This window comes from Trachemys scripta, chromosome 6 (genome assembly GCF_013100865.1).
Source record: "Trachemys scripta elegans isolate TJP31775 chromosome 6, CAS_Tse_1.0, whole genome shotgun sequence".
In the NCBI taxonomy this organism is placed as follows: domain Eukaryota; kingdom Metazoa; phylum Chordata; order Testudines; family Emydidae; genus Trachemys; species Trachemys scripta.
In genome coordinates this window covers 79,430,520-79,455,254 of record NC_048303.1, presented here as the reverse complement: position 1 = coordinate 79,455,254, position 24,735 = coordinate 79,430,520, and the positions used below count along the sequence as shown (strand labels likewise).

The 24,735-nt window shown below is 43.1% G+C and overlaps 1 protein-coding gene across 5 annotated transcripts in view; it reads right to left on the bottom strand.

Annotated features, from left to right (window-relative positions):
• The window catches only part of AUH (AU RNA binding methylglutaconyl-CoA hydratase), a 197,767-nt gene that overhangs the window by 94,313 nt on the left and 78,719 nt on the right, over nucleotides 1-24,735 (bottom strand). For all 5 annotated transcript variants that reach the window (XM_034774858.1, XM_034774859.1, XM_034774860.1 and 2 more), the window contains 2 exons: nucleotides 11,426-11,518; nucleotides 10,368-10,424 (listed from right to left, as the gene is read on the bottom strand). In XM_034774858.1, coding sequence (XP_034630749.1) covers nucleotides 10,368-10,424; nucleotides 11,426-11,518 — 150 coding nt within the window. The remainder of the gene's footprint in view (nucleotides 1-10,367; nucleotides 10,425-11,425; nucleotides 11,519-24,735) is intronic.

Below are 24,735 nucleotides of genomic sequence, written 5' to 3'. Positions count from 1 at the left end.
TAGCTAGATAGATTACACACAAAAACACTACTTTAAAGATAAAAAAACATCATTAAGGTGCAAACTCAAGCATTCAAAAGTAGGAAATGCCAGAATTAGGATACACTGTGCAACCTTAACTCACCCTCCTTGCATTATGATACAATCATTAATTACATGATCACATACTATTTTTATCCATTCAGTGTACAGGATGGATGGTGCTTGATAATTTTGTTTTCTCCTCATTATTCAATGTGGCCCCGTGCCTTATTTACAATATACGATTCAAACCCTGCTCTCCAGATAGCTATATTAAACTTCCTCATGAGTTTTCCTATGGTGCTCATCACAATTGTATCTGAGTGCTTCACAAACGTTAATCCATCTATTTTCACAACACTTCTGCGAGGTGAGGCAGTGATATTTATTCCCATTTTACAGATGAGGAGCTGAGGGACAGAGAGAATAAGATCAAAAGTTTCACTAATTTTGGGTGCCTAATTTGATATGCCTAGGACCTGATTTTTCAGTCATCATTTTCTTTGATTCCCATCCATCAGTTCAGCAGTTACAATGGGGCTGAATAAAGTCTTTCCACCACTTTCCATCTGGTACCAGCTTCACAGCTTCGTTCATCTTTACATCATTTATTTTTAAATCATTATCTTCATTCTTCACTATGTCAATTGATGCATCCTTGGTCTTCCTCTATTTCTAGTTCCTTGCACTCTGGTATTTATTGCCATGCATGGTATCCTTTTCGAATCCATTCCTGACACATGTCCAAATCATCATAGTTGTCTTTCTTGAATTTTCTGTAACAGTGTTGTTTGTTGCCCTACCCATTTTCTTATCAACTTCACTTTTTATTTTCTGCAGTCTTGGAACTCTTGATATTAGCCTCAGCAAATATCTTTCATTCATGGACTTTCCTCACTCCAGTATTCCGACCCATACAGCAGTACAGGCACAACAGTTGTCTCATACATGTTGATTTTCATTTTAATCAAATTGTCTTTAGCCTTCCAGATCTTGTATGGTTTTTTTGAATGCCATAGCGGCTAGTCTGATTCTTCTTTTTATGGCATTTTCACAATTCCCATTCTTCAATACTAGTCCTCCAAGGTACAACAAATTTTCCCACCTGTTCCAGTTCTTTGTCTTCGACTTTAATCTTTACCTCTTTCTCTTGTCCTGTAATTGCCATAAAATTTTGTCTTCTCCATGCTGATCTTCAGTCTGAATTTTCTGATTTCTTGCTCTCTCATCAGTTATTCTCTGTAAATCCTCCTTGGCCAATGCTATGAGGCCAGTATCATTTGCAAATCTAAAGTTATTTACTGTCCTCCTACATAAAATGACTCTTCCCATTTAATCTCTGAGTGTTACCGCCATTACTGCTTCCAGTACCACGTTGAACAAAGCTGGCAACAGCGTGAATCTTTGTCTCACTCCTACAGTTATCCTGAACCATTCCACCAGTTTCTTGTCTATTCTCACTGCTCTCATCAACTTGCTATAGATATTCTCTATCAGCTTGATCAATTTCTTGGGGTGCCAAACATTCTCAAAACTTGCCATAGCCCTTTCTGCCAGATGCTATCAAAAGCCATTATGAAGTCTATAAAGTTGTTATAGAAGGTTTGGTTGTGTTTGATATACTTCTGATACCTATTTTATCACAAATACTGATACTACTGTAACAGACCCTGGTCTAAATCTAGCCTGCTCCTCTGCAAGCACCACTTTCACATACCTCTTCATTCTCTGCAATGTGTTGGCAAATGATTTTCTGGCCACACACAATAAGCTAATTCCTCTGTATAAAAAAAGTCATCTCTTTTTTTATATATATATATATAAACAGAACTATTATCACTTTTCCCCGTTCACTAATTTAATAGCTTTTCTCCTCAATTATTTTTGCACAAGGATCGAACGAAAGAGGATTTTTTCAGAGTATTTAGCATAATACAGTACTTTATATGTTTAAAGCACCGCTCCCGTTGACTTCAGCTGTAGCAGTAAGTGATCAGCACTTCTGCAAATCAGATCCCAGCATGATCATATAATTAAAGATCATCATAATGTATATAGAATGGGGCTGAATTTAAGGTTGCCAGGGCAGTATTTATTCTGGCATTTCCTAACTTTTCAAAACTTGATTATTCAATCTTAATCTTGTTTTTTCAATTTACTTTATGTGGGTGTCTTTAATTTCCTGGGTTTTGAAAAAAGCTGACTGGAAACACAGAAATCCCACCATGTGTCATCATTCTACATCTTGGTCATCAGCAAGGTTAGAACCTTTAGATTAATCACACAAACCTCCACTACTTGAGCTAACTGAGTAACTGATAGCAATAGTATGTTTTCCTCCTCTATTTAGAGCAGCACTAGAGGGAAGATGAGATACTCACTTTGCCAGTGGGTTTCACAGCTACTTGCAGACAGCAAAGGAATGGAGAGACTCGGGAATCTTGGGTTCTATTCCAAGCTCTGTAGGTGTATGACCCTAGTGGGCTAGGCTCCCTACTATCAGGCTAGGTCTACACTAGTGGGGGGGTCAACCTAAGATACGCAACTTCAGCTACGCGAATAGCGTAGCTGAAGTCAGGGTATCTTAGGTTGACTTACCTGGCCGTGAGGACGGCGGCAAGTCGACCGCTGCCACTCCCCCGTTGACTCCGCTTCCGCCTCTTGCCACAGTGGAGTTCCGGAGTCAACGGCAGAGCGATCAGGGATTGATTTTATTACATCTACATTAGACGCGATAAATAGATCCCTGATAGATCGATCACGACCCACCGATCCGGCGGGTAGTGTAGACGTACCCTCAGTTACAGACCCACCTGTCCTGAAGCAACTAGGAGCAGCCATTACTGGGAAATGTCTGGCTTTGCCCCTGTAGCCCACAGACTCAGACTTTAAGGCCAGAAGGGACCATCATGATCATCTAGTCTGATCGCCTGCACATTGCAGGCAAGAGAGCCTAAACACTCCTGTAAAAGACCCATAATCTCTGGCTGAGTTACTGAAGTCCTCAAATAATGATTTAAAGACTTCAAGTTACAGAGAATTCATCATTTACTCTAGTTTAAACCTGAAAGTGACCTGTACCTCATGCTGCATCGAAAGGCAAAAAGCTCCCAGGGTCTCTGCCAATGTTCCCTCTAATTTTTTCTATCCATGTGCAAAATGAATTTTGTTATGTGCACCAATATTGAGGTAATGTGTGCATGTGTGCCACCAGTAGACACAAAAAGCCTAGATATAATATATATTTTTTAAAAGTTACCATAGGGATAATTACTCCAGGCAAGACAGGTTAGGCATTTTAGAACTCACTACTCAAACAATTATATTTAAGTGAAAGAGAGAAATAAAAATTATGAAATGCACAGACCAGTCAAAAAACTAAAATAGCAGCACTTTGAAAGAATAAAATTACAGAGAATATATGTGCATTGCAGGAAGTATCACGAAGTAACAACAACAATAATAAAAGTAAAGAAAGAATAGCAAATATGGCAGGTGACCAGCTTAGCTTAACAGTGAAATATTCGGTGAGCTTAAACTGAAAAAGGAATTCTACAAGAAATGGAAATTTGGACAGATGACTAGGGAGGAGTATAAAAATATTGCAGGGGTGTAATCAGGAAGGCCAAGGCACAGCTGGAGTTGCAGCTAGCAAGGGATGTGAAAGGTAACAAGAAGAGATGTTAGCAACAAGAAGGTGGTCAGGAAAGTGTGGGACCCTTACTGAATGGGGGAGACAACATAGTGACAGATGATGTGGAAAAAGCTGAAGTACTCAATGCTTTTTTTGCCTCAGTCTTCACAGACAAGGTCAGCTCCCAGACTGCTGGGCAACAGAGTATGGGGAGGAGGTGAGCAGCCTTCAGTGGTGAAAGAACAGGTTAAGGACTAGTTAGAAAAGCTGGACATGCACAAGCCCATAGGTCCAGATCTAATGCATCCAAGGGTGCTGAGGGAGTTGGCTGATGTGATTGCAGAGCCATTGGCCATTATCTTTGAAAATTTGTGGTGATCGGGGGAGGTCCCGGACGATTGGAAAAAGGCAAATACAGTGCCCATATTTTAAAAAAGGAAGAAAGAGAACCCCAGGAACTACAGACCAGTCAGCCTCACTTCAGTCCCCAGCAAAATCATGGAGCAGGTCCTCAAGGAATCCATTTTGAAGCACTTGGAGGAGAGGAAGGTAATCAGGAACAGTCAACCTGGATTCACCAAGGGCAAGTCATGCCTGACCAACCTGATTGCCTTCTATGATGAGATAACTGGCTTTGTGGATATGGGGAAAGCGGTGGATGTGATATATCTTGATTTTAGCAAAGCTTTTGATATGGTGTCTCACAGCATTCTTGCCAGCAAGTTAAAGAAGTATGGATTGGATGAATGGACTATAAGGTGGATAGAAAGCTGGCTAGATTGTTGGGCTCAGCGGGTAGTGATCAATAGCTCGATATCTAGTTGGCAGCCGGTATCAAGTGGAGTGCCCCAGGGGTCGGTCCTGGGGCCAGTTTTGTTCAACATCTTTATTAATCATCTGGATGATGGGATTAATTGCACCCTGAGCATGTTCGCAGATGACACTAAACTAGGGGGAGAGGTAGATACGCTGGAGGGTAGGGATAGGGTCCAGAGTGACCTAGAAAAATTGGAGGATTGGGCCAAAAGAAATCTGATGAGGTTCAACAAGGACAAGTGCAGAGTCCTACACTTAGGAAAGAAAAATCCCATGCACCGCTACAGGCTGGGGACTGATTGGCTAAGCGACAGTTCTGCAGAAAAGGACTTGGGGATTACAGTGGACGAGAAGCTGGATATGAGTCAGCAGTGTGCCCTTGTTGCCAAGAAGGCCAACGGCATATTGGGCTGTATTAGTAGAAGCGTTGCAAGCAGATTGAGGGAAGTGATTATTCCCCTCTATTTGGCACTGGTGAGGCCACACCTAGAGTATTGCATCCAGTTTTGGTCCCCCCAATACAGAAGGGATGTGGACAAATTGGAGAGAGTACAGCAGAAGGCAACAAAAATAATTAGGGGCCTGGGGCACATGACTTTCGAGGAGAGGCTGAGGGAACTGGGGTTATTTAGTCGGCAGAAGAGAAGAGTGAGGGGGGATTTGATAGCAGCCTTCAACTACCTGAAGGGGGGTTCCAAAGAGGAAGAAGCTCAGCTGTTCTCAGTGGTGGCAGATGACAGAACAAGAAGCAATGGTCTCAAGTTGCAGTGGGGAAGGTCTAGGATTGATATTAGGAAACACTATTTCATTAGGAGGGTGGTGACGCAATGGAATTGGTTGCCTTGGGAGGTGGTGGAATCTCCATCCTTAGAGGTTTTTAAGGCCCAGCTTTGATAAAGTCCTGGCTGGGATGATTTAGTTGGGAATTGGTCCTGCTTTGAGCAGGGGGTTGGACTAGATGACCTCCTGAGGTCTCTTCCAACCCTAATATTCTATGATTCTATGTGTTGGGCGGGAAGTGTGTGAGAGACAGAGAGTGAGTGTGTGTGTGAGTGAGAGAGAGACACATACAGAGACAGCGTGTGAATGAGAGACAGAGAGTGTGTGTGTGCTGGCTGCTGGGGAAGTGTATGAGAGACCATGCACTTTCTCTTTAAGCACAGCCGCACTCACCAGTCTGAAGGCTCATTCAGACTGCAGCAGCCACCAGCAGCTCAGTCCACCTCCTGAGCCTTGCCCTCCTCCCCCACTCTACAGAGATGGGGTACGTGGGCAGAGAGAGGCAGGGGGAGAGGAACACCCTGACAATAGTGTCCCCTCCTCCCCAACTCTGCACAGCAAGCAGGAGGGTCCCAGGAGCTCCAAGGCAGAGGGCAGGAGCAGTGGAGTGGAGGGGCATCTGAACACAAGTTGCTGGATGTGCGCAGCTCTACTAATCAAATGCATGGCACTCAATTGACTCTTGTGCGGCCATGCAGGCACGCAGCTTGGAGGGAACACTGGTCTCTGCCAATCTGACCCAAGAGAAAATTCCTTATCAACTCCAAATATGGCAAATCAGTTAGACTCTGAGCACGTGGGCAAGACCTACCAGCCAGACACCTGGGAAGGAATTCTCTGTAGTAACTCAGAACCCGCTCCTTCTAGTGTCCCATCACTGGCCATTGAAGATATTTGCTGCTACCATTCACACATCAGCTACATACCATTGTATGCAGTCTCATCATAATGTCCCCTCCATAAATTTATCAAGCCTAGTCTTGAAGCCACTTAGGATTTTTTTGTCCCCACTGCTCCACTTGGAAGGCCGTGCCACAACTTCACTCCCCTAATAGTTAGAAACCTTTGTCTAATTTCAAGTTTAAACTTGTTGACGACCAGTTTATATCCATTTGTTCTTGTGTCCACATTGGCGCTTAACTTAAATAAATCCTCTCCCTCCCTGATATTTATTCCTCTGATGTACTTATGGAGAGCAGTCATATCTCCCCTCAGCCTTCTCTTGGTTAAGCTAAATAAGCCAAACTCTTGGATTCCCCCCTCATAAAGTAGGTTTTCCATTCCTCTGATCATCCTAGTAACCCTTCTCTGCAACTGTTCCAGTTTAAATTAATTTTTTGTTAAACATGGGAGCCCAGAACTGCACACACTATTCCAGATGAGGTCTCACCAGTGCCTTGTATAATGGTACTAACACTTCCCTGTCTCTACTGGAAATACCTTGCCTGATGCATCCTAGGACTGTATTAGCCTTTTTCACAGCCGCATCACATTAGCAGCTCATAGTCATCCTGTGGCCAACCAATATATCCAGGTCTTTCTCCACCTCTGTTGCTTCCAACTGGAAGTCCCCAGATTATAGCAAAACGTCTTGTTGATAGTCCCTTTGCACTATAAAATTTCATCCCATTTCTATTACTCCAGTTTTCAAAGTCCTTTGGATCTTCTTGTATGATATTCCGGTCTTCCTCCATATTGGCAATACCTCCCAAGTGTGTGTCATCTGCAAATTTTATTGGCACACTCCCACTTCTTGGGCCAAGGTCATTAATGAAACTGTTAAATAAGATTGGTTCCAAGACCGATCCCTGAGGAACTCCTCTAGTAACCTCCCTCCAGCCTGGCAGCCTTTCAGTATGACCCATTGTAGTCTCCCCTTTAACCAATTCCTTATCCACCTTTCAATCCTTATATTAATTCCCATCTTCTCCAATTTAACTGTATCAGATGCCTGACTGAAATCCAGGTAGATTAGATATACTGTATTTCCTTTGTCTAAAAAAACAGTTATCTTATCAAAGAAGGAAATCCATCTACCTTTTGTAAAACCATGTTATATTTTATCCCAATTACTATTTACTTTTATGTCATTAGCTACTTTCTCTTTCAACATTTGTTCCAAGACCTTGCATACAACTGAAGTAAAACTAATAGGCCTGTTATCTCCTAGATCACTTTTTTCCCCTTTCTTAAAAATAGGATCTCTATTAGTAATTCTCCAGTCATAGGGTATAACCCCCCAAGTTTACAGATTCATTAAAAATCATGGCTATTGGACTTGCAATTTCATGTGCCAGTTCCTTTAATATTCTTGGATGGAGATTATCCAGGCCCCCAAATTTAATCCAATTAAACTGTTGCAGTTTGACTTCCAACATGGATGTTGTAATTTCTACATCCATATCCTTGTTCCCATTAGCCACCCTGCCATGACCCCTAAACTCTTCATTACCCTTATTAAAAACTGAGGCAAAGTATTTGTTGTGGTGTTGGTCCATGCCTAAATTATCTTTAATCTCCACCCTATCTTCAGTGCTTAGTGTTCCCATTTTTTCTTTCCTTGTTTTCTTTTTATTTATATGGCTATCAAATCTTTTACTATTGATTTTAATTTCCTTTGCAAGACCCAACTCTGCTTGGCTTTTGGCAGTTCTCACTTTATCCCCACACTCCAAGAGGTAGCTCTCCTTGCTGATCTATCCCATCTTCCATTCTTGTAGGCTTTCTGCTTTCTCTTAATCACTGTTTGAGATGCTTGCTCATCCAACTTGGTCTGCAATCCTTCCCTACAGTCACAGTCCAATCACAAGTAAGAGATGAGACGAAGGTTTCTGACCGTCAGAGGGGTGAAATATTGGAACGGCCTTCCGAGGGAAACGGTGGGGGCGACGGACCTGTCTGGTTTTAAGATTAAGTTAGATAAGTTTATGGAGGGAATGGTTTAATGGTAAAACATAGTAGCCAAGGAAAACCAAGCAATGGTACGTAAATAGCATAATGGCCAACAAGGGTCAGGCTAGAGACTCTTGCCTACATGCTCAGGGTAGTACTGATCGCCATATTTGGGGTCGGGAAGGAATTTTCCTCCAGGGTAGATTGGCTGAGCCTCTGGAGGTTTTTCGCCTTCCTCCGCAGCATGGGGCAGGGATCACTAGCAGGAGGGTCTCTGCCGATTGAAGTCACTAAAACACAGGATTGGGGACTTCAACGGCAGAGTCCAGGGAAGGGTCTTGTGGCCTGCAGCATGCAGGGGGTCAGACCAGATGATCATAATGGTCCCTTCTGACCTTAAAGTCTATGAGTCTATGAGTCTATGTTCAGTCACTCTGTAGGGGTTGTGTAAGTGCAGTGTGATCAACACTAGGAATTGTGAGAGGTTTGAGCAAGCTCAATTAGGATGGAATCTTTGGAGATTCTAGCTGGTAAAATCAAAGAAGTCTCTACCGAGCTTGCACAAACTACAATTTTTCAAAGGCTTATAACCCGGACAGATTTGGGACAGAATCCACATCTCCATTGCAGACACATCCCTGACAGAAAGTCATGGGGGCACTAGAGCTGTTCAAAGAAAAGCTCACTAGAATTTAACATGGCCAAAACAACATGTTTTTCCATAGTCTCATTCTTGAAATAACTGAACATCGACCAGCCACTGCCTATATTATCTTTGGTTTTCTGCCTCTAGGATGCCACCATCCTCAACACCACCCTGTGGGAGCTCTCTGAAATAAAAGAACATAGGTAATCAACTGCACCTTCATCTACTCCCACTAGGATCAATTGGCAAGGCAATAATATATCATGATCAACGGCACCACAGGCAACTGACAGACCTAAAAATATATGTATGAATACCTCATCTTCACCCATGGCTAAGAAGGGATCGACCATCAGGATAACCCAGTGTGGTGCCCATGCCAAACGAAGGTCTGAATTCAAACTGAGAATAAACTAGGAGATCTGAAACACCTAATTAAGATATTGCGAGATGTCGCATCACAACTTCCTCAATAATCTTAACCAATAATGGAAAATTTGAAACAGGACAAAAAGCATCCAGACTGTCAAATTCAAGTGGTTGTTTCTTATCCAGAGGTTGCACCAATGTTTCCTTAAGGACAGTTGGCACCCTGCTCTTCCTGCTACAAGCATTGACAACTTCCATTAGCAACAGACCTAGTATTTCCCCAACAGCCTTCACCAATCAGAAAGAACATTACTCCAAAGCTGAGGCATAAAATTCTCAAAACACTTCTAGCAACATCAGCTAAAGCCCTAGCAGAGAAGTTTTGTTTCCTCAAGATATTGTTCTTCCATTACAAAGGCAAATAGTTTGGTTCAAATCAGTGTGCTTTTATCTGGAAAACAAAAATAAATGCCCTTCACAATAGAAGGGACTCAAATCAAACATCATTATTACCCCTTTATTCTTTTCAGCCACCCTGAATCCGGAGTAGGGCCAACTGTCCTTCCAAGTGGAAGAAGGTGTTAAAATAAAATAGTAGTCTCTGTCCTCTGAAGATACCAAAAACATTCTGAATGAGATAGAGTGATACATACACCACACTTTCACAGTCAGTATCTTCATATAACTGACTAAAAAGCAATACAAAAGTTGAATTAGTGTCCTAAAGGAACAGATTTAGGAACAGATTGATTTAGTTGAGGTTGGTCCTGCTTTGAGCAGGGGATTGGACTAGATGACTTCCTCAGGTCTCTTCCAATGCTAATCTTCTATGATTCTAAGATGGTATATGGTGTTGGATCATCAAATTAAATTACCATTTCTGCTATACTAATAGTTACAAATTAATGTTTTTGCACATGCCCCTACACAAATGACATCAGCCTTCAAAGACATTAAACTCATTTACATAACCGTTAAGGCGGGCATCCATTAAAAAAAAAAACAATCCTACATAACTCATTTCTTTAAAGAAAAAGAAACTTTTTACTAATTTTCGCTAGGAAATATGGTTTAAAACTATGTTAATAACACTTAAAAAATACAAAGTTAAACATAAAATGTATAACCAACAATGCAAAATCACAAGCACCAAGACCACTGGTTAGCAGTTGGATTATCTTCAGTATTGTACAAGACTAAAATTCATACCTGCACCCGGAATGATTGCCAGCTTTGTTTCAACTAGACCCATTTTAGCAGAAGAGGCTTGAAAAGAAGCATAAAATGTAATGAGTTCTTGATATAATCTATACTAAATAATAATTTGAAAAAGTTTATACAAAAGAAGATTCTTTACAACAATCTGTTAATTTATTAAACTTGTCTTCCAAACAACAAACCATCACTTAAAAAAGCATTTGCCTATGGAAATACAGAAAGACACCAAATTGAGCTGCAATTTATTAAAAGAACAAAGAAGCTATTCCTGTCAAGACAGGCTCTGTACCTCATTAATTTTCACACAGGAAGATTGCTGATGCAAGTAAGTTATTTAGATCCAATAATGCACAGAATTATTTGTACATTTTAAAGCACTAAAAGCAAGTGGCAATGTTATTATTTAACAACTTGAAATGGTGGGGAAGTCTGTTTCTGATGATTATGAATTCTTTAGCTGACTGACTACTCCCTCAGGGTCAAACAGCTTAATATACTATGAGTACGCTGGCAAGTGCTCAAGAGCAAGTTTCCATTTACTTTCCAACAAATGGTTTTGCAGTTCTGACAGCTGGATAGATCAAGGTTCCTCTTTTCATGTGCTGTTGTCACTTTTATTTTATAAGAGCTTAATTACTTATTTAATAATACACTCACAAACTAGTTTGGCCTATTTCCTGCAACCTGTTTGTATAGTAACAAATTTTGACGACAAGAGCATTTTAATTATAAAAAAAATTCTCAATCTCTGCCCTAGCCTTCTGGGATCACTGCTAATGATATAGTGAATACTGCTAACGATAAAATGAAGATCATAAGAATAAATTAAAACAGGCAACAAAAATGCTCTATCTATCAACAGTAAATGGTATGAAATTAAACATCAGCAATTATTTCCGTCAAGTTTCTGCTAAATCACATAGAAATAATTGAGCGTATGCAATGTCAGATATAAAACCAGTTTTATAGGACTGTTGCCAAGGCAAGGATTAGTCAAGCCTTCTATAATGCTAATAATCTCCTGATCATTTAATAGGATTCAGTCTTACCTGCCACTCTTATGTCACAGGCTAATGCCAGTTCTAGGCCACCACCTAATGCCGTCCCATCTATCGCAGCAATTGTTGGTACTGGAAGATTAGCTGAAAGAGAAAGTATCAGTTAATACCTGCTCACAATGAACATTTGTGAGTCATTCCTGTATTATCTCTTGTTCAAATTACAATCAGACGAGGAAACACAAGTAACATATCTTCTTCGATGATGATACCTATCTTAAAATCAATTGTTCAGAATGATTGTTCAGTGAACACATGACACTCAATCTTTCTGCAACCAAATTGTGTTGCAAACTGTCCCTTCAGCAGCTGCTCAGTTCTGCCCTTAATTTAGATTGTAAACTCTGAAGGCACAGTCCATGGCATTACAGAAATAACAAAACATTTAAAATTCCAGTACATGTAGACTTGCCAGAGTGCAGTTGAAACATATATGTAATTAGCAGCAGCTGTAACCAGGTTAGAGCTGGCAGCTCTGTGCATCTGATATTGTTTGCATATCATTTTTATTATAATAGTCTCACATATGTAATTGTGATAAAAATATAAGCATCCATCCTCATCTTTATTGATTTTAGGTTCTTTCCTTTCATGTTCACAGTGCACTAAATGAAGACTGAAGGAGAACACTATTCCAGGGTTTCCTACTTTCTGCAATGTGTGGATCACAACTTAACAGAGAGATAGTTGAGAAGACAACCTCTGACCAGCTCCCCTCCTATTGATGAGTGCATAATATCCCTTTGGAAAATACAGCAATTGGTTACAGAGAAAAGAAGTATCAGGAAACTAATTCATTTGTAGCTGTCTTTATTGCAAAAATAACAAAAACAAAAAGGAAAGCCAGCACAATTTGGACAGCCAGCTGTCTTTAGACCACCAATAAGCGGTCCATAGATCACCTCTAGTTCAGGACTGAGGGTTTTGAAAGTTCTGCACTATTCTATATTACACTTATGCTATTATAGCAATATGGTAAAGAATCAAATTGATTGGTTGAAATTATCTGTAAGTAGTCTTTTACTGCCAATAAAAACTGGTGCCAATAAAGCACCCTAAAAAATATTTGTCACTCCAGGCATCAGAAGTTACTTGCAAGGCTCCAGAATAGCTAGTACACACCCCAGCTACCAGATAGCGTATAGGGAGTAAAGGATCAGGAACCAGACCTACCCAGCTCCTATCTTTGTTTGTCCACCTGTATGTGAAGATAGGTAGGATAGACTGCTCTAACTCCCTTCAGGACCTGAGCTGGCAGCATGATAATCAGGAAATCATATCCATGCCTCGTGTACTAAGCATGACAGAATCTGGCTTCAAAAGTTAACAGAGATAGGTAACTGAAAAATAATTCCTGGAGCACTGAAAGCTTAATTGCTAGTAATCACAGTTTTTAGTGATTAATACCTACGTTACTCTGAGGGGAATTCTGCGCCACTGTGCGTGCACATAATTTATGAGCCTCACGCATTTTTATTTTTGCGCAGAAAAAGCTTCTGCTGAAAAGTTGTTGCGGTTCCACCTTTTGCCCACCAGAGGGTACTGTGGCAATAGAACACAGCAGCTGCTCCCAGACAGCTAGGGAAGAGAAAGAGCCTGCAGAGCCTTCTTCACAGTACCTTTAGGGTCAAGTCAGGAGACTGGGGGCTATGGAGAGACAGACAGTGTAGAGCTGCTGGGGGGGGTCAGACAGGGGCTCATAAGGGCTAGTGGGGGGGGACAGACTGGGCAGGGGCTCAATGGGAGATGAGGCTCTGGGCCACAGGGGGAAGGGAGGTGCAGGGCCACATAGGGACGGGAGAATGGCTGAGAGGGGGCATGGAGACACATTGGGACCAAGGGAGGTGATGCAGGGCCACATGGAGATGCAGGAGTGGGTGTCTGGGTGAAGATGGAGCGACACATGTGGATAGGGGGTGCAAGGACACATGGGGATGGGGAGTGGGTGTCTGGGTGAAGATGGAGCGACACATGTGGACAGGGGGTGCAAGGACACATGGGGATGGGGAGTGGGTGTCTGAGTGGGGGTGGAGGGACACGTGTGCCTGACTGAATGGGAGAGGCGAGGGGTCAGCCAGGGTCTGCATGGGGGGAGCTCCCTAACAGTCCCTCCCTGCCCCCCCCAAAAAAAACATACTTCCCCCCCACCCACCCAACAACCATTCAAGTTCACACCCAGGATCCTTCCCAGCAATTATTTCCCTCTCCCTCAGCTCCTCCGTTACCCAAGACTACCCCCCAGCTTTTGCACCGCTTACGGGGTGTGTGGGAAATATGGTTCTGTATTGTAGTTTAAATGAATTATTGCTCAGAGTTCTGTATTAATATGTCTACCAAGGAATCTATTTATCAAAAAACATTTTCTGATTTTTTTGTCGTCTGTATTGTTACAGACATACTTGCTGGCAGGTATTTTGAAATGAAGGACCAAAAATACTTGAAACTGGTATGATTATATTTGAATTATTTATTTTAACAAATAAAATATGCAGAATTTTGCAGAATTTGAAAATATTGTGCACAGGTTTTTTAATTTTTTGTTGCAGAATTTTTTATTTTTTGGCGCAGAATTCTCCCAGGACTACTACGTGGATTCCACACTCTTGAGAGGATAGCAAATAATCACAGCCTTCATGGATAATGTTCTGAGTACTAATTAAATAATGACTGCAGGACTGAAAACTAGGCTGCTTCATCTGGTGGTAAAGTAGATTAGTCATTTAGAATGTTAGTTATAGTGCAAACCAAACACACTATCACATAAGGAAATGAAGTCTCAGGAGTAGAAAAATATTATAAAATCAACTTGTTTTAAAGAATTACAGTTACAGTTCCTAATAAGCAGTTCAAAAATTCAAAACTCAGAAATAAAAAGCAGTTTGGTTTTCTTTACTATGTGTTAGCATGCTATGCCATCACTTCACAATGAGTTTAATTCTAAAGAGCCAATTGCAAACTGGCAGTTGACTGAGTGACACTTGAAAGGTAGTCTTTCAATTCTCCATAGATGCTCTGTGCTAATGTGGGACATGCACATATCAAAAGAACAGTAGAATTATCCATTTTAACATCCTTTCACATAACAGAAAAAAAATAAACATAAATGTAAAAATATAATTGTTTTGGATAAAAAAAATTTTGTTCCAAAGTAGTAAAAATTAACATCAAGGGTACAGCCTGTTGGAATATTCATAGATTGCTCGTGTTTATCTTCATTTTTTAAATACGGTATGCATAAAACAGTCCAGTTCAAAACAAATTCTGATCAAACATTTGAAGATCAAGTCCTGCAGATTCAGTTGATTTTGATGCACTCAAATTTGAAGAATGCTAAATTGAGCAGATAGACATGTCAGTCTCAACAATGATTTTACATGGCAAGACTCAGTTGCCAAATGGTGAGTGACAGACAAAATCTATTTAAAGCCTTTTCCAGCAGCTTGATCGTTTTATTCCAGAACATTCCACAATTTTTAGTCACTCTCTGGAATGGTTTTGACACACTGTAAATAAAGGCATGCCACATTAAGGCATGTTTTGCATATCCTAGTCAGCAGCTGGGCAATAGGAATAGATTTCAAATGTGATTAGTATTTATCAATGCAGAATCACAAGCTGCAAGGTGCAAGTCTACAGAAGGAATTAAAAATATGGTTGGGTGGGCAGATTAATGAATAATTTAACAGAAAAATAGAGAGTGCAAAATACAGCCGAGATAGGTAAAGTAATCTATGCTTGTATAGAGCTGAAAGTTGTCTTTAGAGGGAAAAGTAGTAAAAAATAAAAAGTCTAGGTAATAATGTAACGCATTAAAATATATACAGAACTAAGAGTTGTGTCAAAGTATAGTAGAGCATCAGAATAATGAATCAAGGCAAAATAAGCCAGGTCATATAATGAATTTCTGAAGGATTATTTCACACATCAAATACACTGAGTCACAAAGCAAAAAAGGGCAAGGAATTTCAGTCATCTAAGAGAAACAATAATTCACCAAAAATACAATTCAATTAGCATTTCTAAACAAAAACTTGATGGGAAAGGTAATTCCCTCCATTTATTTTTTATTACTGGCAAAGATACAACATTAAGGAATCAAGACACCACAATAGTGGATACAATAAAAACCTAAGTAAGTAGATCACACAGTCAATCAGAAAACTTAAAAAGCTGTGTCCAGAATTTAGGATTCATAACACTGCAGATTATTATAACAACACTGGTATGTATATCCAAGTGCACTGTGGAACTTCTAGTGCATGGTAGCAGGGTCACACAACCAGTTAACACGTGGCAAGCTAGTGTGCTGTAGATTTACACCCTGGCTTTCCACCCACAAAGCATCCACATAAACAAGCCCTAAAATAATTGTCTGTCTGATTGGAGGTGGATATTAGGAGTCCTTCTTTAACAATAATTGCAGACAGTCCTACTAAAGTTGGCATCTGGTCTGGAAGCCTCGACTTAAGAGCAGTGTTTTGTAAATGTGTGGACCAAGCTCCACTTAGCTGCCCTACAAATTTCAGAAATAGGGCCTCTCATCACACAGGTCACATAGGCTGCCTGAGCTCTAGTGCAGCAGTTTTCAAACTGTGAATCGGGACCCCAAACTGGGTCACGATCACATTTTAACGGGGTCACCAGGGTTGGTTTAGACTTGGTGGGGCCTGGGGCCAAAGCCCAAGGCTCACCACCCAGGGGCTGAAGTCCAAGGGCTTCACCTCTGGGCAGCAAGGCTCAGGTTACAGGCTCCCTGCCTCAGGCTGAAGCCCTTGGGCTTCGGCTTTGAACCCACCCCCGCTCCCCAACCAGAGCACTGGGGCTCGGGCTTCGGCTCTGGTCCTCCCACCTAGGGCAGCAGGACTCAGGCAGGCTCAGGCTTTGGTCCCACCCTGGGATCGTGTACTAACTTTTGTTGTCAGAAGGGGGTTCCAGTGCAATGAAGTTTGAGAACCCCTGCTCTAATGGAATGAGCTCCAATGTGACTCTAACCAGGTGTGAAAGTGAAATGAATTATATTAAAGAAATAGAATGAATTAAAGAATGCTGTATGTACCTTTAAGTAGAAATGAGAAATGCTGCAAGCCAGGGGGGCAGGAAAGCAGACATTAACTGCTTAACTTGCCACTTAAGGGCAACTGGTGAAGCATTAGTCTTAGATCGATAAGAGTTAACAAGGAAGCAGGATATGCATTTTGTGCTCCATGCATATTTTACAATTTTGCTCTCTCTGTCCCTTTGTTTAGTTCGCACCCTTTTATCTGTATAAATAAGACTGTTTGAATCTTGCATGGAGGCTCACATTATCTGAATGTATTAGCAGAGCGCTGTGCTAATAAAACAGAGTGGTCTGACAAACTATGAGTCCTGAGTCTAACTTTGACACAGGCTAACTTGTAACATGCCTTTAAACAGTTGAAGACCCATTTATATAATCTCCAGGAGACTATTGCCTTCCCCTTAACCTTTTCTGCAAAAGCCACAAACAGTCTAGGTGTGTTCCTGAATAGTTTTGTCCTGTCAAAGTAAAAAAAGATAGTGCCCTTACCACATCAAGTGTTTGAAGGTTAGCTTCCCCAGAGATCAAGTGAGGCATGGGAATGAAAACTGGGAGACAATTAAACTGGTTCACATGGAATCCTGAAAAAAAAAAAAAAAAACCTTTGGGCAGGAACTTGGATGAGGACTAAGTGACTCTGTCTTTATGAAACACTGTATAAGAGGGGCCCATCATTAGGGCCTGAATCTCCCTTGCCCTTCAAGATGATGTAATGGCCAATAAAAAGGCAGTCTTTGTAGATCTATGATAAAGGGAAAAAGGCCTCTCGGGGATTAAAGGCAGGACCCACCAACCCTGCTAACACTATACTGAGGTCCCAAGAAGGAGGGGGATCCTAAAGTCCTTAAGGAATATTACCATTGCACAGTGGGAAATACAGTATGGCCCTGGATAGAAGGATGATGTGCAGATACTGCTGCAAGATGGATCATTATGGACCACCAGCTGTTAGAAAGTCCATTTTGTTTCATAGCTAGTAAATAGACCAATATTGCTAAAAGTGGTAATGTTAAGGGTGACAACTGAGATGCCTAAATAGAAAACCGCTTCTGTTTAGCTTTATAAGTCAGTCAGTCTGGTTGAGGATTCCTGCTTTGGAGCAGAACATTCTGAACTTCAATGAAACAGCTTCTTTCAGTGGATGTCATCAAGACAGCTTCCAGGCTAACAAATATAATAAAGGTGGATCTGGATCTGATGGTTGTTCCACGAGACTATGTCGGCTAGGGTACGTACAGTCATGGGGGGCTGTGTTGAGCGGTTCATCAGATCTGAATACCAGAACTGCCTGGCCCATGCTGAGGTTATTATAACCATCAGTCCAGAGTCTTGCCTCAATTTCTTCAGAACCTTCGGTATCATGGGATCGGCAGAAAAGCATATATTAGCCCCAGTGACCAAAGGATGAGAAAAGTGTCTGCCAGGAACCTGAACTCAACTTTTCCCTGGAACAAAATGTTGAAACTTGTGGTTTTGGCTTGTAATAACCAGGTCTATTTCTAGGAATCCTCACTTGCAAAAGATGTTCTGAATATTTGACAGACTACTCAGGGTTGTTTGAGAATTACTCCTGAATGGTCTGGTAAGGCGTTCTGAAGGTCAGAAAGATGCAGAGCCACTGGAATTTGATTTGGAATGCACCACGTCCAGAGCCAGATGGACTCCAGACAGAGTGAGATGACCTGGTTCCTCCTTGTCTGTTCATGTAATGCATAGCTGAGATGTTGTCTGTCAGCACCTGGATTGTGGCTCTTCAGAGTAAAGGCAGAAATACATTGCATGCCAAGTGGAAGGCTCTATGTTCCATACGTTTATATGCAAATGAGCTCCCTGAGGGGACTACATACCTTGAGTTGTTAAGTAAATCTAGATGCGCTCCCCATCTCCACTGTGAGTGTAGACATATATCATTAGTGCCTTAGTAGATAGAGGCGCAGAGAAATTTATTCCTTTGCACACCTGAAGAGGGGCTTTCCACCAGTTTAACATGATAACTTCTTGACCAACATGTCCATGTGGTTTCTCCTGGGTATATACACTGTTTTCAACCATCTCTGCATGGAACATAGGTAAAGTCTTACAAACTGCATCATGTAGGTGCATGAGGCCATGTGTCCCAGATACCTAAAGTATGTTCTTACTGATGGTTTTGGGTGAGCTTGAAGTTGGTTAATGAGGTTTACTGTCACCTGGAATGATTCCTACAGAAGATCAGATCTCAATGACCTGGAATCTAACAGTACTCTAGTGAATTCTATGCTTTGTTCTACATGGAACAAGTTTGGATTTCTCTGTTGACTTTGAGTTCCAGGTTGTGAAGAGCTTTAATAGTCACCTGTTGGAGTGATCTTCCTCAAACCAGCCAGTTGCTGAGGTATAAGTAGTCCTGGACTTCTTGTCTTCTTAGATCATCCTCATAACTTGTCACTCCAAAACTGCAGCCAACACCTGGTGTTGTCACTTGTCTCAAATAGTTCCTCGGGGTTGGATGTTGTCTGGGGGCACAGGATCAGGAAGTGTTCAAGTGTTTGCTTAGGCTCGTCACTTTTGGGGTCATGCCTCAGCTTCCACTTGATCATATTGTCTACAGTCTTTGCCATTCTAGTTCGCACTCAATTTAAGGTACAGCAGTATTTTCATTCAAGATCAGTGATGGGGGGGGGGAATCATTCTGAAGAAGGTTCTCCAGGATCATTGGCATTTCTTGCCATTTTGTTACTCTGTAGCCTTCCACAGAAGTATTTTGGGATAAAGGATTTTCAGAGGCAAAGTTTTTTGTGGACTTTGGCCTCTTGCATGGTCAAATGTGCCTATATAATGGGTGTCCCAGATTTTATGCACCTGTTTTTTGTCCCTCCTTTCTACTGAAGGCATCTTGCCTCACTGATGATGGTGTAATCCCTGTGAGGCAGTGTAGAGACAGCATCCAGGTCAATTTCAAAGTCCCTGTGATGATCCTATAGGCTTGATTGAGTGCAGTATCAATTTAGTGAGCATGGCTCGAACATGACCATACCAAAGCCCAGTTCTCCACAGCTGAGTAACACAAGTCAAGACTGGTTGCTCTGTGTATTTTAAAGTCAGCTCCCCATTTTGTATTGTGTACTCCTGAGCTAGTGCAAGTCTATCAACCAACACTGGGAATCACACCTCCCAGCTGCAGTGTAGTCATACCCTTTGTGTCTTTCTCCCAAGGTGTAGATTTGGGAGGCCCTGGCTGCTGCAACCTCTCAGACAAATAATCCTGGTAACTACATGGAAAAAGTACCCAAATCCTTTGGAAGAGACTTTGTACCTCCTGTCAGCTCACTTGAACATTGCCAGAATAGATGCTGGTATGTGCCACAGGCCTTTCACAGGCTCCAGCAGTCCTTCATTTATAAGTATGAAGAGCCCCTCCCCAGGCATGGAAAGGTGCAAGATGTCCAGGAGTTTGTGAGGATGCTCCTGCACCACTTCCAGAGGTATATCTAGAGTCTTTGCCATTAGCTTAATGAAGTTATCAACTGAAGAAACGGTTGAGGGATTTACTTCTTCATTGGGAGATGAGGAGGAGATTGGAGCAGGAATAAATTGTTCTTCCCATGCAGATGTAATTCCTCATCACTTCTCCTGCCTTTGCAGGATCTGAGGCTGCACTAGCTAATCTGGCTGTGTGAGTTTATAGTGCCTCTTTGGAAAGGGTGATTTAGGCCTAGAGTGGGCTGAAGATGCAGGCCATGAATTGTGAATATGTCACCTCCCCTAGGGCATTCAGTAGGGCCAAAGCTGATACAGGTATTGGTACTGGGATGGGGGACACGTGAGGGGAGAGGGAGTACCAAAAGGAATGCTCCCTATGAGCCATGGGTTCTTTCCTGCTGTCCCTTACAGATCCATCCTCAAAAATCTCTTCCTGACTCCCACTTTGCCACCCTAGGGGGAGGAGGAGGAGGCAGTGGTGGCTATGTAGGAGAAGAGTCCCAACTACCTACCAGCGGGGATGAAGAAAAAAAGTACACCATTTTCAAGACAGGCACTGTCCTGTGAGGAATTCTCTGTTTCTGCGAGGCTCTCACTAACTAAGTAGGGCATGAAGTCTGTATCTCCGTTACCTACCATGTCAATAGACTTAGTGAAGCTTAGTTATTACCTCTTTCATTCAGGAAACCCCAGTACAGGGACCACTTTTAAATCACTTGGTACCATATATGCCCTGGGTACCAAACCACTAGGTACCAATGTGCTGGGCACAAAGGAACAGAGTTCCAATGTTTGCCTGTACAGAAGCACCATTTGCCAACATGCTGGGTTGAAGAACCAGTACTGAGGTAGTCACAGTCTGGAGGGTTAGTGGTGCCATCAGTGCTCTCTTAACAGTTGGGACCAGGGCATCAGAGGGACTCTTCCAAGGCCACTGGCTGCTTTGACTGTTGAGCCCCAGTCACCATGACTTATGAATCTTAAACCTCAACTTAGTAGGCACCAGACAGCATGACCTCTGGCTTGGCTCAACTCTGGAGCACTGCTCCTTCCTAACCTTGCCAGAGGTCAAAACTGGAATGGAAATGTATGACAGGGACTTCTTGGTTGAAGTAGCCAGGGAGCTCAGGGTGGAATCTCAACTTATTAGAGAGCTCGAGGACAGGGACTGACAGAGGACTGAGGGTCCAGCTGCATCGTTCCTTTTGATGTCCAAGGTAGCTTGCATAAAAAGATCCAGGAGGAACAATTTTAAGTGAGCTTGTCCACCTTTCTGAATCCATTCAGAGGAGGAGTGACATATGGTAAATTGCTAAGGAATATGTCCTTCTCCTAAGTGAAACTGGTATCTAGAGTATTTATCATTAAGGTATTGAAGATTAACAGAAGGAGCATGTTTTAAACCGCACAGATTTTGCTTCTACCATTTTGCTAGAGCTCTTGTATGGGGAGAAAGGGTATGGGTCCTAGTCTAAAAAGCAGAACCTGACTAAAATGGTTGTTTGGGTATGTGTTGGTAACAGGCAACAAAACTAACAACTAGCACATTGAACAGAGAAGCAGGCAGACACTGCAAGAGTTCCATCTCATTGCCATGGGCAGTAAGAAGGAAGCGAGTGGTGGTTGGGCGCTCTCTGCCCTTTATGCCTTCAGGTGGGGGGACAGGACAGGCCTGGTCCCAACAGACACTGCTGGCTAAGAGAATCTGATTAAGCACACGAGGTGCATACGAACAGGAGTGGACTTCATGTGGATAATCACTTGAAGAACACTATAGACATTTGTCCTATGGAAGGCTATGTCTACACAGCAAATAAAAACCCATGGCTGGCCTGTGCCAGCTAACTTGGACTCACAGGGCTTGGGCTGCACGGCTGTTTCACTGCTCTGTAGACTTCCAGGCTTGGGCTGGAGCCCGGGCTCTATGACCCAGCAGGGTTGGAGATTCCAGAGCTCTGGCTGCAGCCTGAGCCTGGAAGTCTACATAGCAATGTAACAGGCCCTCAGCCTGAGTAGGCTGGCATGGGTCAGCTGCCAGTTTTTCTTTGCTGAATAGACATACTCTAAGGCCTGGTCTACACTAGGAGGTTATGTCGAATTTAGCAGCGTTAACTCGAATTAACCCTGCACCCGTCCACACAACGAAGCTATTTATTTCGACATAGAGGTCTCTTTAAATCGATTTCTGTACTCCTCCCCAATGAGGGGAGTAGCACTAAATTCGACATGGGCATGTCGAATTAGGGTAGGTGTGGATGGAATTCGACGCTAATAGCTCCGGGAGCTATCCCACAGTGCACCACTCTGTTGACGCTCTGAACAGCAGTCCGAGCTCAGATGCTCTGACCAGCCACCAGGAAAAGCCCTGGGAAAATTTGAATTCCTTTTCCTGTCTGGCCAGTTTGAATCTCATTTCCTGTTTGGACATTGTGGCGAGCTCAGCAGCACTGGCAACGATGCAGAGCTCTCCAGCAGAGGTGATCATGCAATCACAGAATAGAAAGAGGGCCCCAGCATGGACTGATCAGGAAGTCTTGGATCTGATCGCTGTGTGGGGCGATGAGTCCGTGCTTTCGGAGCTGCGATCGAAAAAACGGAATGCGAAGATCTATGAGAAGATCTCAAAAGCCATGACGGAGAGAGGATACAGCCGGGATGCAACGCAGTGCCACGTGAAAATTAAGAAGCTGAGACAAGGGTACCAGAAGACCAAAGAGTCAAATGGACGCTCCGGATCCCAGCCCCACACATGCCGTTTCTACGAGGCACTGCATTCCATTCTAGGTGCGGCTGCCACCACTACCCCACCACTGTCCATGGACAGTGACGATGGGGTATTGTCGACGACCGCTTCCTCGGAGATGTTCGCGGACGGGGAAGATGAGGAAGGAGATGAGGAGGACGAGGCAGTCGACAACGCTTTCAATGCTGATTTCCCCGACAGCCAGGATCTCTTCATCACCCTCATGGAGATCCCCTACCAACCCTCCCAAGACGGTAACCCAGACCGTAAATCAGGGGAAACATCAGTAGGTAAGTGTTTTAAACATTTATTTTGAACAGAATAGGAATGGTATCTTAACAATGGGTTTTTCATGATTAGTTTGCCCTAGGCACTTTAGTTTCTAGTCCTTGCCAATGCAGCTATTGGAAAAGTTTGTCAACATGTCTGGTTTTTCATAATTAGTTTGACCTAGGCACTTTAGTTTTTAGTCCTTTCCAGTGCAGCTAATGGAAAATTCTGTCAATATGTCCAGGGATAGAGCAGAAATCCTCCTGGGACATCTCCACGAAGGTCTCCTGGAGGTATTGTGAAAGCCTTTGCATCAGGTTCCTGGGGAGAGCGGCCTTATTGAGTCCTCCATGGTAGGAAACTTTTCCATGCCAGGCTAGCAGCAAGTACTCCGGGATCATTGCCTCACAAAGCATGGCGGCATACAGCCCTGGTGCTTGCTGGAATTCATGCATCATGCGGTCTTTCTCTGTCTCTGAAATCCTCATCAGAGTGATATCACTCATGGTGACCTGCTTTAAATTAGGGGAATGTTAGTATTGGGACTGATTGCCTGTTCCTTTACATAACTGTAACCGGCCATTTACAGCCATGCGGTGGAGGCGTGACAGGGGCAGCATGGAGGGATCTTTCCCGGGGACAGCCGCGAGGGGGGTGGGATAGGGGCAGAGTTCATGCTGGCCGGATTGCCGGCAGCAGGAACTGGCCAATGTTAGGAGCATTGCTTGGAACATGAAAGGAGGGCACTGCTATAAATTAAGCTTTAAGCAGCCAAAAGTCTACGGCTTACCATGTCCGCCAGCTAGCCGAATTCCGTTACCCGGCCCCGCTTGTGTGATCTGTACAGCAAGACCCCAGGCACTCAATGGGAAGGCCGAAAATTTGACCTTGTACTGAGTGCGCATGTGATAGGTGCTGTGCATGGTCTTGTTCACAGAGAAAGACTATGTTCATTGTTCACAAAAAATTATTTTTCTGAGGAATTCACTCCCCTTTTTCCCATCCCACAGCTGCGAGTGTCTCCCGAGCTACCCCGGCATCCCCCTCCCAGAGGCTGGCGCAGATCAGGCGACGAAAGAGAAGGACATGGGATGAGATGTTCTCAGAACTTATGGGCTGCTCCCGAGCTGAGGTGGTACAGCAGACCCAATGGAGGGAGAACATGTCGCAATACCAGCAATCACACAGCGAACGGGAGGACAGGTGGGGGCAGGAAGACCAGCAGGCGACTCAAACGCTGCTTGGACTAACGAGGGAGAAAACGGACACGCTCCGGCGCCTTGTAGATGTTCTGCAGGACCGGAGGCAGGAGGACAGAGCCCCGCTGCATTCTCTCTCTAACTGCCCTCCCCCGCCACAAAGTCCCATCCTCCCCTCACCCAAAGTCCCAAGAAGGAGAGGCGGCAGGGGCCGTGAAAACAGTCACTCCACCCCTGCAGACTGCTCAAGTAACAGAAGGCTCTCATTCCCAAGATTTGATAAGTCCTTTCCTTCACTCCAAAAGCACCTCACCCAAGCCCCCGTCCCAGTTTCATCCCCTAACTGTGTAGTTGTTAATAAAAAATACGTTTCTGTTAATTACTGTTTCCATCATGTTCTTTTAGAGGACAGTGTGTTTGAAGGGGGAAAGGGGGTTGGTAATTGAAGAGGACAGTCACCTTTACCAGGGTACAGACATGGGGGCAGGTTCAGCAGAAGGTCACACACACATTGCAGTCACTAGGCACCCTGGTCAGTCTGGGAGGTGGTTTTCATGTTCTGTGTGTG